The sequence below is a fragment of the Vulpes vulpes genome, chromosome 12, assembly GCF_048418805.1.
Source record: "Vulpes vulpes isolate BD-2025 chromosome 12, VulVul3, whole genome shotgun sequence".
In the NCBI taxonomy this organism is placed as follows: Eukaryota; Metazoa; Chordata; class Mammalia; order Carnivora; family Canidae; genus Vulpes; species Vulpes vulpes.
Window position 1 is genome coordinate 19555132 of NC_132791.1, and position 16622 is coordinate 19571753.

A 16622-nucleotide genomic window follows, 5' to 3' on the forward strand; every position below is an offset into this window, starting at 1 on the left:
AGTTGATCTTAATGAGAATAAAAAGTCTTAACCTGCTGGAATCATTTCCCACAGCTCTTTCTCAGAGCTCTTAGCCTGCCTCCTGCCTTGTAAAAAAAAAAAAAAAAAAAAAAAGAAGTTTCCACCCTGAAGATTACCCTGCAGTATCGATGTCCCCCTTAGTGTTAACCTTGACATTCTCCCATGGGCAAGACAACAGAAGCTCAAATACTGTTCACACAACAAAGTAGTTAAATGCCATAAAGACGAAAGCATTGGCCAGGAGGTTGCAGGCTGGAGTCATTACTTGTAGGATGATGGAGAGGGGAAGAGGGGGCCCTTTGTTGTAAATAAGGGAGAGTGTTTTGAAATGAATTACAGTGTCTGCAGATGAAGACCAAGCAGCAAGCCAGATCAACCACAAAAGAAAGTAAAAAAAAAGTCGGTAGAACCGGTAGGTGGCAGTCAAGGAGGCTGCTGGCATGGCAGAGACAGGTAGCTATTGCAGAAGAGGAAAAGTCTGTCTATACTTAGAGGTCTTCGGTTCTCGAGCTGGGCCGGTAGACCTGCGGCCACCAGATCGATGCATACGAGCTTGTGCATGACAGCATATAAAGCAGAACCACCCAGGAAGGAGTGGTACTCAGGTTGTGGCTGGGAGCAGGGGCTCACAGGTCACCCAGTCTGGGACCTAGAAACCAGCCTGTCCCTGTGCTCCTACCCATCCCCCTTCACTCCTTGCCAGAAGAATAATGAATGCAAACCGGTGGACCGAGTCCTGGAGAGAAGACACTGTCCAGCCCAGGCCCTGGAGACTATCAGGATGTCCAGCAGCTTGGGAGAAAATGTCAGGGAACAAAAATCAAAACCCAAAGAGCAGAAAAGTTTTGCCCAAAGTGACCAGAGGGTTTACACGAGCCAGACTTTTAAGTATCACTGTGTTAGGTATGCAAGTATGCCCAGCAGAGCAGTCCTCATTACACCTCTTTGACAATACTTCACTGGAGGCCCACTGCCAATTCTGGAATGTCAGCATTGTTTCCTCTCCCATGTTACAGAGGAGCAGAGCATGGCAGGCTACGTTTCTTGCTCAAAGCCATAAAGCTGGTATGAGAACCAAGGCGTGTGACCCATCTGGATGGAGCCTCAGTCCGGCACCTCTGTACAGTCTGGGTCCATCTACATAGGGCTTACACATCGGATTCTCACAAGGCTATCAGCTTCTTTCCCTTGGAGAACAAAAGGGAGCTAGAGTCCCTAAGAGCTAGTGGCAGAATCAAAACAGGAACCTGAGTCCTCAGTCTGTGGCTCAGGGTACGGGCAGGGACCCCAGTTTTCTTTCTCTCCCACGTGCCCTCATTGTGTGCCCTGGGCACGAGCTGAGCAGTTCCCCTAGCACTGGCTCTCACTGGGACGGGATGGGGAGATGGGCAAGGCATCCACCTACTTAGGGATTATTTTTCTCCATTTTAATGATGAAGGAAATTAAGGCCAAGAGGGGAGTAACTTGGCCCAAGTCCCAGTGAATAAGTGACAGAACTGGAAGCAGAAGCCAAGTCTCCTAACATCTTCTTTCAATTCACTCTGCTTTTTATTTCCATTAAAGCAAAGTCCTTCTCGTTGCAGACTGCCAGACTTGTACACTGTCAGAGCCAGAGAAGGAATCTAGAGTCCTCTAGACCAATCGCTGCTCAAGCCCCTTCTGCTGCTTCCTGCCAAGCTTGAACACCTCCATTATGTCTTTGGGAGGCATTTTAAATCCATTTATATGTTCAGTAGCACTTACTGAGTGCTATTCTATGCCAAGCACAAGGGCCACAATAGAGATCTAGTTTAATGGCACCAAGCTATACCAAGGGGAAGTTTGATAAAATGGCACAGGTTACCCTGGTAGCTGTCTCTCAAGTACAAGGCATAATGAATGACATGGTCAGAAGGATGGCAGGGAACATGTGCACGGAATCCTGAAGGATAAAGGGATAGACTGAGGAGGGGAGAGGGTCAAGAGTGGTGGCCTTCTACAGGGATACTTTGGCCTGGGTCACCGGGAGGCACTCAAGCTCCCTGGACTGGTTGGTGCTAATACGGGGTGAGAGTGTGGCTTGTCAGGGGTGTCAACAGAGAAGTCCAGCACAGCCTCACTACAAGGGGAGGCTGGGGGCACAGGCTCCGACCTCAGACTGCAGCTCAAACCCCATTCCCACCCCTTGACTGCAGGTAACCTTAGCTCCTTCTCCGGACCTCCACTTCCTTACTGCAGAATGGGGATAATAATAGGATCTAACTCACCTGGTTGTTGGGAGCCTCATGTGAACAAGATAGGAAGTGTTCAGAGTAGTGCCTGGCACACAGGAAACGCTGTTATTGTCAGCGATGGTTATTAAGGGACGTGTGAGCCATGTCGAGGACTCTCACCTGAGAGCAGTGGGAGCCCAGCAAGGGTTCTGAGCAAAATGACTGAACAAACTTTGCGATGGGCATTTGGTGGGAGACGCTGGCCAGCCCACAGAAGTTGCAGGACACAAGGCGAATGTGCTGAGGGCTTGACATGAGGCAGGGCAATGAGGATGGCCAGGAGGTCACTGACTGGCTGGGGTGTGGGGCAGCATATACAGAGGCATGGATGGCCGTGAGGAAAGCAATACCCTTTCCTGAGGTGGTTTTGGGGGAAAATGATGAAATTGATTTGGGGTGCACCGTGTCTGGGATGCTTGTTAGAAAAGTCTTCTGCTTTTAAACATGTTAGCCTTCTTCCCCTCCCCACTTCCACACTTCCAATGGTCTTAACTTGGAGTTGGCAATTCAGATTTCATTAAGTGCAGAGAGCTTCAGGGGCAGATTTACAGGACCTGAGAGCCATGCTTAGCCTCTCAGCTATAAATAGTGTAGAGGTAGGAGTCATCTGAGGTATCGCTGTGAGAAAACAGATGGGGACTCACGGCTCCTCCCTGACCCCACGGCGTCCCGGGTACCCTGCTCGTTCCCACACAACACTCTGCTAGCAGCTCAGTGCACAGGACCGAAGGCACGCCAGTCAGAATGTCTGCAGAGGCGCTGGCTGACCTCTGGCCTCGGGGATGGAATATCCCCCAAGGAAGAGCCCACGCACCCTGCAGGCAGGCACCCCCCATACCCTGCCCCATGGCCGGCTATGTACCAGAAGCCAGCACAGTGCAGGCAGGAGTGAGAAGGAAGCTGGAGAGGTTGGGCCCGTCCACTCTGGGCTCACTGCCACTGGGGCCCCTGCAGCGAACATTGCGAACCACCACAGTGGTCAGGTACAGGCCACGGGAGAAAATATTCAGCTGGAAAGCATGGAAGCCTGTCTGCTTCATCGGAGCACCAAGAGCAGGATGAAAATCCTGTGTTGGAGAGAAAGGACCTCTCTTTCGCTGGTGGAAGTTGGTGCATGATCAGAGCCAGAAGTGTTTCTTTTACAAATATTAGCAGATGGGCACAAGTTGGCCTTTAAAGCTAGAAATCCTACTTCACCAACCAGCACTCAATGTTGCCCCTCCTTGCCTGTGCTAGCAGCCCCCTATCCCACCCCAAGAACACCTCCTGACCTCCCCACAATTTCTCTTCCCTGCAAAGCTGGCTAAAGGCCCACCCACAACAGGGATGCTTTACTTAACCAGACTCTTTCTTCTCGAGTCACTTTTCACATTGTTTAGGCACAGTTTGCAGGGATTCTTTTTTTAAAAAATTTTTTTTTTAATATTTTATTTATTTATTCATGAGAGACACAGAGAGGGAGGTGCTTTCTTGAATTTGTAGGCATGCCCTTGGGTCTTTTCTCTCCTTAAAGGTTGTAAAGGTTTTGGAGTCAAGGAACTAGCCTCTCTGCTGCCCTTTAACGTCCCCAGGCACAGTCCTAGGCACACAAAAGTTGCTCCAAAACTGCAGCAACTAACAATGGGTGGGACTTGGCTGAGCCCCTTCCTAGAAGGCCAGTACCTCCCAGGCTTCAGTTTCCCCAAAAGGGAACTGGGTGGGGGTGAGTCTGAAGGCCTTTCCAGCTCTGGCACCCTAGGACCCAGCTATAACCTCAGAAGCTGCTGGAGATAGGCTCCGGGCCGTGGGTTTGGAGTCGCAGACTCTCAGGACTGGGAGAGTCCTCAAGGGCCAGGCTATCCAGCCTGCAGCTAATCCCAGTACCCCTGATCATCTGGAACTGCTGACCCTAGAAAAGGCCTCAAGCCATTTTGCCACTGGGTTAGCACTGGCATAGGCAGTCAGGGGCACAGAAGAAGCTTAATCTAAACTGGGAGGGGAAAATGTGAGGCTACAGCACAGCAGAATAGAACTCAGAGCTTTGAAGTGCTGGCTCTGAAGCCGGATGGCCAGCCTCCTCAACAGATCAGTGTAGCCATCACCTCGGTTATACCACAGTAATGATTTGTAATTATTTGTGTTTGTGCTTATTTCAAATAAGGGCACTTCAGATAAACCAGGATAGTAGGTGCATTTTTGTTTCTTTGTTTCATGGACTTCTCTAGACCTGCGGCTCTAGAAAAAAGTGGCACCTAGAGTGAGCAATGAATGGATAACTTCTGGACTGTGATATCCTCAAGAGCTGGAACCTGTATCTTCAACACTCAGTGTCCTACAGAACTTTGACAAATGCTTGTGCAATTAACTCAATTTGAAGTGCGTGCGTGTGTGTAGCTCTGCGGTTATATAGGTTCTGCAAGTACCTGCTTTGTGCCTATACACCTACACACTCCCCTCCATTCTTCTGGGCCTTCCAGGTAATAACCTAGCCTCACACTCATCACTAGAAAGTGACCTACCTGAACTTTGAAATGTGCTTTAGTATTAAGCTCTTTGGATTTTACTGAGTGTTAGAAACAAAAAACGAAAATCCCACGTGTAGAACGGGCTTGAATTTGATGAAAAACTCACCGAAGACCCTGTCCTTTAGAAAACATAATTATTTCATAATTCAGTCCCAGAAAGAAGCTTTCTTTCCCCTTTCTCATTTTCTCTCTCTTTCCTTCTCTTTCCCTTTTTCTCGTTCTTTCTAAGCTTATTATGTTTCCTTCTCTTCTGTAGTAAGAGTATTGTAACTTGATTCATCTTGCTTTGGTTCTAGAAAACTCACAGCTAAATATAATGATCAATTATGTCAACATATTAGACCTACTCATTTTCTTGTTTTTTTCCTCCTATTTCCCTACAGTCTTAGAGGACATAGTCCTTTGTGGACACTGTATCAAATCCTTTTAGCAGCCAGCAGGAATACACATCATGAATATGCACAGAGCTTGAAAACAATAGGCACCTGTAAGTAAGTCATTGATCAATCCTTTTCATTCATCTGACTTGCATACCTATTCGGCTGATACTAAAAAAAAAAAGATGACTTTTTTTTCATTTCCTTTCTAGACAAAATATAAGCTATGCCTTTAACTGAGATGAAATTCATGTAACCTGTTTAACTTTCTATGAAGTCGACATTTTCAACTTTTACCTTGAAGGCCCTGTTGAAGGCTGCTGGCCATGGGCTTTGGGCAGTTGAGCTGGTCGGTAGCTTTGGGGGCTGGGACTAGACTCAGACCCAATGGTCGGGAGAGGACTCTGAGCTCAGAGAAAAGACTGCCTGTGCCCTGGCTGCCACATGTGATTTCGCTCAGAAAGAGGGCGAGCTGGGCGCAATGGGGCTCCAGCCCTGAGCTGTGCTGAGCCTGTGGGTTGGAGCGTGCTCAGCATCGGCTCCTGCAGACGCGGCTCGCACTGTCCTGGGGAGGCAGCGGGCCAGGCACATAGAACAAGGAATCCTGACCAACGTGAGAGTCAGGAGTCTGGCTCAAGGAGAGGACTCCCTCAGAGAAGGGATCAGTGGAATATTCCCTCCATACCGCACTGCCTCCAGCCCGTCCAGGACAGGTGGGGAGAGGACAGGCAGGTGGGCAGGTGGCGCAGGATCACTCACCAAGGTCATTGTTGTTCATCATCGCGTTGGACGCCCGCAGCCGGGGCCCCTGCTGGGTGAAGTGGTAGCCGAATTTGAGAAGTGTTGCATTCTTTTCCAACATGTTCACAATCTCCATTTCCACTTTGTTGCCCAGAGGCTGGCTCTTTGATCAAGAAAAAGAACAGTAGTCACCACTCATCCTATTTGTGCAGGAGCTACACCCTCTCTGTGCGCAGAAATTCTGAGTGGTGGGCGGGGATTTTAACTACGCCCCACTCCCCCTCCTCTGCCCCAAGAACAGGGAATTGGAAGTTTGGAGAAGGGAAAAGGTCAAACAGCCCGGAGTGAATGAGCTGGGATTCAAACCCAGGCCTTCTGGACACCAAGAACAGATCTTTCTCCGCCTCACAGCAGCCTTCCTAGAAAACTCTGAGTAGGAGGGATCTTCAAATGAACAAGTCTCAAGGAGATTAGAAATCTTACTCCCTAGGCTCTACCCTGTATTAATTAAATCAGAATCTCTGGAAATAAGACTCAGGTGACTATGGTTTGTAAAACTCCCAGGTGATGTCAATATACAGCCAGGTTTGGTAACCAGTCACTTAGACGAATCCCTTTGATTTACAAATGAAGTAGAAGCCCAGAGAGGGAAAAGGATTTGCCTAAGATCACATAGTAAGTTGGGAATACCCAGAGTTTATTTTTTAAAACCTCCCTCTGATCATGGTAGTTCCCTACCCCCAAGATCTTTAGTGACAAAGACTGAAAGGAAACAAAAGAAAAGGAAAACCTTACAATACATAATGTTGGGAAGGATATAATGAGGATGTTCATCAGTCTTGTTTATAATACTAGGGAGAAAGAGAAGCAACTTAGAGGTTCATCGAGAGAGGGTTGCTCAAATAAATGATAGTTGAGCTTTACAAGTGAACATGCCAGTTGTTAGATGATGATGCAAATCTTTGGTCACAGGCCCAGAAGGATGACCATGAAACCAGAGGGAGGAAAAAAGCTCAGTAGCCAAACCGGTCAAATTTAAGTAAGGTGACCTGTATCTTCTATATGCACATATATGCCTAATGCCTAGAAAAGGCCTGAAATGTCCTAGTGGTGATGGGATTTAGAAGAGTTTTTGTTTTCTTCTTTGTATCTTATTGAGTTTCCTGTTACCTTATATAATAAGATAAAAATAAACATAAACTTAAAGGGATTTGAAAAGACATGGAGAGCAAGCTAACATCATATCAAGGCCTAAAGACTTTCACCCTAAGGGCAGGAACAAGACAAGAATGTTCACTTTCACCAGTATTGTCCTGGGGGGTCCCAGCCAGGTCTTCACCCATCTCGTCCACCCCTCACCCCTCTCACCTCTGGCAACCACTAATCTGTTCTCTGTATCTATGAGTTTGGTTGTTTTGTTTTTATTTAGGTTCCACGTGTAAGTGAGATTACAAGTACTGTCTTTCTCTGACTTATTCAACTTTGAGGTCTATTCATATCATTGAGCATGGCAAGATTTCTTTCTTTTTTATGACTGAGTAGTATTCAATAGTGTGTATATATAAGACATCTTCCTTATCCATTCATCCATTGGTGGAAACTTAAGTTGTTTCCATGTCTTGGCTATTGTAAATAATGTTGCAATGAACATGTGGGTGCAGATATCTTTTTGAAATAGTGTTTTTGTTTTCTTTAGATAAATACTCAGAAGTGGGATTGCTAGATCATATGGTAGTTCTATTTTTAATTTTTTGAGGAACCTCCATACTGTTTTCCATAGTGGCTGCACTGATTTACGTTCCCACCAGCAGCACACAAGGGTCTCCTTTTCTCCACATCCTCACCAACACTTGTTATTTCTTGTCCTTTTTATTTTAGCCATTTTGACAGGTGTAAGGTAATATTGCAGTTTTGATTTGCATTTCCCTGATGATCAGTGGTGTTGAACAACCTTTTATGTACCTGTTGGCCACCTGTATGTCTTCTTTGGAAAAACACCTATTTAGATCCTGCGCCCATTTTTTAATCAAATTTTTAAATTTTTAAATAATTAAAATTAAATACAGTTTAAAAATTCAGTTCCTTAGTCGCACTGGCCACATTTCAAGTGTGTAGTTAGGTCAGTGCTAATGTAGAATATTTCCATCATCACAGAAGATTCTATTCAATAGTGATCCCCCTAGACTAACCCTCAGATAGCATATAGGACCCAGTACCTCCAGGTCAAGGTCGAGGAATTGAATTGAATGGAGAAAATAGGAACCACCATTGATACACAACAACACGGAAGGGCTGAAAGGATACATTAGCCCTATGTCCAAAGAGATGAGCATGGACCTTAGCTGAGACTCCTGATGGAGAACTCCTCCCAGGTATTATGAGTTCACCAGAGCCTGCCTGGGTTCAAATGGGGCTGGGAACACCAGGCTGGGCAGGTAGAGTGACACTGGTGAAGTTCCATTGCCCATCTGTCACGGCTACTGAAAGAACTGGGAAGAACTCGGGCCTGTCCTTAGAGGACTCAGCACAGCCCTGGGCTCTGGCCCACTTGGCCTGGGAGAGAGCATAGAGGCCATATAAGGGCCCAAGAAGGACCTGGAAGGTTCCCCATCCACCCCACTTAGAAGGAAGCCTGGCCTCTCCTTGGGGTTGCTTTCTGGGAAGCTTATAGGCAAGGTACACGAAGAGCAGGGGCATTAACACATTTCCCCCAAATCACGGAGCTAGTTGGTTACAGAAGCAGTATTTGAACACAGGAGGTTGGCTCCAGAGTTTTCCTAGTTCCCGCCTAACTCGGGTGCCTCTGAGAGAGGTCAGAAGGCAGAGTAAGGCTGAGAAGAGGGGCTATAGGCAGATGGAGTTTGAAAGGGACTGCCTGGCAAGGTGGTGGACTGCCTGTCCTGGAGGTGTTTGATCAGATGGTAGCAAGTGTCTTCTGAGAGTCTCCTGGATGTCATTATGAATGGAGAAGGCTTGGGCTCTGTAAGCTTTAAGGCCTCTGGGGGCCTACATTCTGTGACTCCCTGAATGGCTTGCTTGGATGGCATATAAAAATCAGGAGACCGCCTGGACAGTGGGTGTGGGGCAATTGGGAGCCCCCTGACCCCCAAGGGTCATGCCAGGACTGGCCACAGTCAACTGTGGCAGCCAAGCCAGGGAGAAGGCGTTAGGGAGGAACTCTTATCCCTCTCCCTTCAGATGTGCTTGAGAATTGAATCACTCACTCATGAATAAATAGAATCTTATTATTACAAATTCAAATAATACTCCAGCAGATTGAGTAAAATCAGAGTTTCCCTTCACACCCCTAATCCCAATCCTACCCACTTTCTACAGAGGAGGCACCAGGTTCACGGGGTGTGTTCCCCTGGATTTTTTTCTATGAAGTATATAATAAAAATGTACAGATTTTTTATTTTTGATTTTTTCTTTAAATGGATTCATATTATACTCGCTATTCTACAACTTGTCTTTTTCATTTAACATTTTCTGGAGATCTTTCTAACCCAGTACATAGAGAACCACCTCATTCCTTTGCACTACTTCATGGGATGCCCTGGTGCAGATGGATATTTAGCTTGCTCTGTTTTCCTTATTACAAGCAGTGGTGGCAGTGGCTTTGCAGGGGAGGGAGCTGGTACCCTGAAGGCTGGACATGGGGCTGTGGAATGGCTGGGTTGAAAGACAAGCGTATTTTAAGTTAAAATCGCCAAGAGGGTACAAATGCTAATAAGCCCCTCAGCAGTGATAATGGCTCTTGTCTCCTCACACCTTTCCTGTGGCCAAGTATCATCAACCTGATGAGAAGACGACCAGATTCACTGGCTTATGAACAACCAGCCAATGCCCAAGGTGGAATTGAGTGGGTGGCTCTGAGATCCCCATTCCAGCCAGAGGCACCATGGTCATGAGAAAGCTCACTTTGTGAATCTGATGGGGCCAATCATGGCCTTTTCTTTGTGGTCCAGAAGATGTTGGGCAACTGGGAATACTTAAAAAAACAAAAACAAAAACAAAAAAACCCCAGAACAACAATAGGAGCCATGGGAATGATTTAGTCCAAGTTCAGAGTTGCAAACCCTGGCTGATCTTGAAATTCCCTTCATATCACAGCTGCCAAGTTCTATTCTGCTTCCACACCCCTGAGGATGGGAGCACATCACCTTTGAGGCACCCGCTCTATCCTTGGGTACCTCTGCTGGTTAGAAAGGTCTTTCTGGCCAAAATACAGCAAAGGAAAATAAGACAGCTGATTCTCATTTTGGTTATTTATACAGTATGTCTCCCAATTCTTTGATACTCCTCTCTTCCGAAGGTGGAGCCGGACTCTCCTCCCTTTGAGGGTGGTTGTGCTTACTGACTCACTTCTAACAGACTGTGACTGTGTAACTTCCAGGGTTGGCTAATAAAAGGCATTTGTGGCTTGTTTCTTTCTCTGCCCTGGACTGCTCACTCTGGGAGAAGTTCGCTGCCCTATAGTGAGGACACTCAAGCAGCCTGCTGAAGAGGTCTACACAGCAAGGAGCTGAGGCTTCCTGCCAGCCGCCATGGAGGAAGCCACCTTGGAAGTGATTTCTCCAGCCCTGGTCAGGCCTTCAGGCTGTACTTGACTGCAGTCTTGTCAGAAATCTTGGGCTGGAACCATGTGGCCAAACTGCTCCTGGATTCCTGAATCTCAGAAACTGTGAGCTTATTCATGTTTGTTGTTATTTTAAGCTGCTAAGTTATGGGAGGTAATTTGTTACACAGCTATGATAACTGATACACTAACAGACAATGCTGAACAAAAAAAGCCAGACACAAAACAGCACATACGTAAGAGCAGACAAACTCATCTATGGTGATAGAAATCAGGACATGATTGCTTTTGGAAGGTATTAATTGGGAGGGGGGATATGGGACGCTGGAAATGTTCTATATCTTAATCTTGGTGTTTACCCAGGTGTGTTACGTGTGCATATATATGTAATATACTACATTATTATATAATAATATACCATTTAAGTCCATAATGGACAGATCCATTAATCTGTCCACTTACGACGATGTGTTTGTTACTCTATGGAAGTTACACTTTAATAAGAAATAAACATAAGTAGGAAAGGGAACAGGGAGGAGAGGAAGGAGATAAAAGTTGTTTCCTGCACCAGCTAGAATCTTACAGAAGTCAGTAGTCCCCCCCCCCTCCCACCACCGACTGGTCTAATTAACAGTAGGAATATCAGGGCATCTGGGTGGCTCAGTTGATTAAGCATCTGACTCTTGATTTTGGCTCAGGTCATGATCTCAGTGTTGTGAGATTGAGCCCTACGTCGGGCTCTGCACCGGGTGTGCAACCTGCTTAGGATTCTCTCCCCGCATCTCCCTCTGCCCCTCTCCACCCCCTCTCTAAAACAACAAAAAACAAAAAACAAAAAACAAAAAAAAACCTCAAGCAACAACAACAACAATAAACCAACAGCAATATCACCTCCCCCTTATTAAGAGAAGACACATGCCAGGTACTCCTTAAGGATCAACACATTAAAGCCTCTAACAACCCCGTTGCACCAGTATGTGAATCCATCCCATTTTAGAGGTGAGGAGACTGAGGCATGGGTACATTAAGTGGCCCCTCCCCACCATTACACAGCAAGACTACAACAGAGCGGAGGCTTAGCTTGGACTCAATCCTCGTATGACTTCAAGTGTCAGAGATTTGGAGACAGGTAATCCCTGGGTCAGCCTGTCTCCTGTCTGGAAAGCCTTTGGCTTTTCAGAACAGAGTGCGGCTTTCACTGGAGATTGGACATGGATCCAAGATGGTTGTTGTTACCAATCTTTAGTCTTTTTTTTTTTTAAGGTTTTATTTATTTATTCATGAGAGACACAGAGAGAAGCAGAGACATAGGCAGAAAGAGAAGCAGGCTCCCTGTGGGGAGCCCAATGCGGAACTCGATCCCAGGACCCTGAGAACACAACCGGAGTGAAGGCAACATTCAACCACTGAGCCACCCAGGCACCCCACCAATCTTTATTCTGATTCATGCTGAGTAAGAAAAGGATTTTCTTGACATCGTATTGTTGTTCTCTAATTTCCACGGACTCTATCTCATTTTTCCCTGAGAAGTGAGGTCACTGAAAGACTGTACTTGGCATTTCAAGGAAGGGACAGTGAGGCAGGCCTGTCCTCTCTTGGATCCTGGATGTTTCTGGGCAGAATTACTTTAGTGCAGACAGAGACAGACACAAAAATTATGCACAAGCCAAGAACCGCTGCTTAGAAGCTATTGAATATAAAAGGAACAAAAAGCAGGAAACATGTTTGGTGGTGAAGTTTTGCTTGTTTTGGTTTCCTTTTTTTTTTTTTCTTTTGCAAAACCAAAAGCTATACTCAGCCTCATTTAAAAAAAATTTTAACCAGCTGCCATGAATCTAAAATTAAGGGGGTCATCCTGTGTGAAAACCTTCAGGATCCTATTCCAGCGTGGCTTTTGTTTTCTCTCTAAACTTACTTGCACTAGAAAAATAATCCAATCTGGGTAAACAAGGAAACGCAATCCGCTTCCTTTAGCTTCTTTTCAAAATACAAAGCATATCCTCACTGTCAAATATTGGAGTGAAATGTGAGAAATCCGGCTGATATGCCCTAGACATGGCACGTGACTTCATCTGGGTGGGGGTCCTGTTTTCAGGCCTGTCTGCACTGAAGGGCAGGGGGTACCCTATGCTCTGAGGTTCTGGAAGGGGCCCTGCTGGGGTGGCTTTGGTGGGAGTGAGGAGGGCCAATCCAGAGGGCCAGAGATCACCACTTGAATTTGGCCAATTGGGGATGGAGAGGGCTGGCAGGCTCTGTGAATGCAGTGCCCACCCCTGGAGGCTGAGGGCCTCTCCTGTCCACCCACAAATGCAGCCTGTCTGGAAGGCGGGACACCTCAGTTATGGCCCAGCGCTGGCCCTAACTTGATCCGTGACCTCAGCAGGTCCCATCCCTTCTTTGATCCTCAGTTTTCCCACCTGCAAAAGGAGGGCAGGACTAGACATTTTCTTGAAGCCCTCGGCTCTGGGTCCTGGCCTCTCTGCCCCGTCCCCCCCCCCCCCCCCCGCCCCACCTCCCTGCTGGCTCAGGGCCACTTGAGGCAGAGCAGGCCATGGCCTGGAGATAAAGAGAGATGACTGGGTAAACAAACAGCCCCAGGATCCTGGTTCTCCGACTTGGGTCTTCAGCCGGCCAGCCAGGCTCCTGGCTCCTGTCACCCCAAGTCCCTTTCTCCTTTGTTTGGCCATATAAGGAAGAAGGAGGACAAAGGCTCCCTAATGCAGGTTACAGTCCCAAGGGCTGAGGGGAAAGCAGCAGCCTCTGAGGACCTTGGTGACTAACCAGGAATGAGGAATAAGTCAAATGCCACTCATCACCTCCTCTTTGGCACACCCCTGAGTCCAGAGCTGGGGCACCAGAGGAGAGATGCACTGTGAGAGGCCCTGGTAGCTTTCCCTAGACTCTAGGCCTGTGGGAGCGCTGCCCCATGGGTCCCCCCCATCTGGGCGGTCACAGCCCCCTGCTGGTCTCCCCCTGAACCCTGCCTTCAATCCTCTCCTATCCAGCTGGGAACCATCTTCCCAGAACATAGCCCACAGCCCACTTTCACTCCACCTACCCATTCAGAGCCTTCAGATTTCCAGTTCCCTTTCTGGCTTCTTCCAGGAGATGGGCTCCATAGCTTTCCCCTCTCCTTCTTTTTTGTTCATATGGTTCATTGCACTTGAGATGCCACAGCCTCCACTTAACTCTCTGAGATACTCTCCATCTTAGGAGTTTTCAAACTCCACTACCTCCAAGAAGCCCTTCATGATGCCTGCTGCTGACTGAGATTGCTTCCCCAAAGGCCCATCTGTGGCTTGCTGAAGCACCTGGATGGATCAGTGATCATTCCTGTACCTGGCTGCCTTCCCTTCTAGCGTGAGATTGCTGGAGGGCAGAGCCAGAGCCTCATTCTCTCACAAAGCCTATCATAGCGCTGGGGTTCAGTCAGCACTCACCAAAGGATGAGATAAACCAAAAAAAGAGGCTCCCAGGATGGTGGGGGGAGGTGACTTGTGCTCCAGCTTCACACCAAGTGAAAGGGACCAGCAAAGAAGCCAAGTAAAGTCCACTCAAACCTTCAGAAGGAGTCAAGAGCCCAGAGAGGCACAGTTCATGGGCTGTGGAGTCACATCAACCTGGGTTCCAATCTTGCCTCTGTCACTTACTCACTGTGTGACCATGGGCAGGTTACAGAGCCTGCCCAGGCCTGAGTGTCCTCATTAACAACACAGAGGTGGGTTGTAATACCCACTCACAAAGAGTCTTTGAGAGCGTTAAAGGAGATAATGGATACATGGTACCTCCTCAGTAAATTAACTCTTAGGATACTGTGAACTCTCTAGGTCACCTTCAGAGTAATTATAAAAGTTCACAACCTCATAGTTTACATCTCTCATCTCCTTAGAAGTAGAGGTTCTTACTATCCCCATTTTGAAAGTGAGGGAACTGAGGTTCAGGGAAGTGAATTCTCACGCCAGGGTGTTCAGTGAGAGTGAGGGTGCCGGTCAGACCTGGCAGTGTCTCTGGGCGCAGCAAGCTCGGACTGCAGTGAGAGGGAAGGTAAGCAGCTCGATCTCTGCCAGCTGTCATCACAATGACCTGAGGCCGGTGCTCTGGGTCACTTTTGGCCAACATTCTGCCCCAGGAGTCAGGTTTCAGCTGACTCTGGGTAGACCCTGACTCCCTGCCCAGCCAGGCTTGGAGTCACATGAATAGCCAATCCCAGGCCTTGGTCCAGGGCTGCTGCTAAGCCTGCTGCATGCCTTCTTTCCAGCTGACCTGCCCCTCCTGCCTGCAATAAAGCAGGATCAGCAGCCACAGAAAGAGTGATAGTGGGGAGGGGCTGGAGATGGGTGATGCAGCAGCAGGCCACTGGCATGAGAGAGATGCAGGAGTCCAGTGCAGCAAATTCACATGACAAGGCTGCTGCAGACTTGTGGGGCCCCTTTATATGAATTAGGAAAAAGTATCTTATCTGGGTAAACAAGCTATCTACTATCTCTTGGATAGTAGAGTGTGGGTTGGATTTTGCCGCCTTGCCCCTTGTGCAGTGAACAACATTCACAACCACCCAGGGTAGCCCTGCTTACCATGCACCACTGAGAGGCCAAGTTCTGAGCTGGGCACTGAAATAAAGAGATGGCCCAAATACAGCACCAGCACCAGCATCTGAGAAGCTCATGGAAAGCTGAAGTGCTAGGAGAACATGGGGAGTATCACTTAATTCTCTCTGGGGAGAAGGTTAGAGGCTCTAAGGTAGGTCGTTGGGAGAAAGTAGCAATATGGAGGCTCTCAGAAAAAAAAAAAAAAGAATTTGTAGTGTTTGTCAATTTCCATAGTGTAAATGTTCCCACCAGGAATGACTTCAAGGTACCACTGTGCCATCACTGAAGTGGAGTTGGGGAGAGATGCCTACGATCAGTCTAGTTCCAGAACAACTGCCATTTACAATTTCGTTAAATTTGTTTCTCATCTTTTTTTTCCCATGCACTTATTTATATGACCATTCAACAAACATTTCCAGGTAGGAAAATAAAAGTTCCCTATCCAGAGGACATAAAGAATAAAGTATTTTAACATCAAAAGCAATGTGGCGTCATGGAAACTGTGGGCTTTGGAGTCACAGAGACCTGAATTTGAATCCTGCTTCCCAAAGTGCTAAGTGGTTGACACTGAGAAAGTTGCTTGTCTTAGCCTGTCTGGGCTGCTTCTCCTCTGTAGACTGGGTCAGATAAGACCCACATCCTGCAGGGTTTTGGGGAAGGTCAGAGATGATGTGTGTGAGGTACATCACACCGAACCCAGCACACAATTGGACCTTTAACACATGCAACATGTAAGACATCGTAACCGGCATCATCTTAGAAAGTCAGAAGTGAAAGAGTTGCCCTGATACTAAAAGACTGAACCATGGAAGTTACAGAGAAATGGTAATCTCATAAAAATAAAGGCCAAACTAGTATTGGCCCAGAGAATAAATTCGATAGTAAGGAGACTCAAAAGCCCACTGAGTAGGGTGGGAGTGGGGGTGTTTGAAGAAAACAGGGATATTTAGCCTGGTGGGGAAGACTCCAGTGGTTTATAAGAACTGTGCCCCAGATGTGTCCCACGTGCAGCAGAGAACAGAATTAAGGCCAATAAACATGCTTGCAGGAAGCTGATTTCTCCTGGACGTGGGAGGGATGTTCTCACTAAGGACTGTAGGGGTGATCTTGCTAAGCAGTGAGCTCCCATCACTAGGGGTATGCAAGCAGAAGCTGGCAGGGCACTTGATGGGCATGGTGCAGAAGGAAGATGAGCATGGTGGAAGGTGTGAACCAGCAACCTTTGGGGTGCCCGTAAGCTGGGCCTTGGATCTGCACCATCCAGCAGCGTCTACCCATCTGTCAGTACAAGGGCAAGTGCAGCACCGTGAGCATCGTGTAGTGAGGGACACAAAGAGACCTTTGTCCATCTTACCTGATTATCGATTTTCAGTTCCACTAGAGAAGTGTTGTAGGGGAGAGCCTCCACCAGGCGCAGGATCCCAGCCCCGGAAATGAAGTTGGATTCCACGTTCAGCGTCTTCAACACCTTGTTTACCTTGAGCATCTCCGCAAGGGCCTTGAAATGCGGAAGCAAAGCAAAGGTACCCATGAGTCACCCTGAGCAAGACTGGAGTCT

General features: G+C 47.5%; 1 protein-coding gene across 4 annotated transcripts in view; it reads right to left on the reverse strand.

Annotated features, from left to right (window-relative positions):
• The window catches only part of TMOD1 (tropomodulin 1), an 82466-nt gene that overhangs the window by 1922 nt on the left and 63922 nt on the right, over positions 1-16622 (reverse strand). For all 4 annotated transcript variants that reach the window (XM_072727879.1, XM_072727881.1, XM_072727878.1 and 1 more), the window contains exons 8-9: positions 16419-16562; positions 5915-6059 (exon numbers count right to left, since the gene is read on the reverse strand). In XM_072727879.1, the coding sequence (XP_072583980.1) occupies positions 5915-6059; positions 16419-16562 (289 nt within the window). The remainder of the gene's footprint in view (positions 1-5914; positions 6060-16418; positions 16563-16622) is intronic.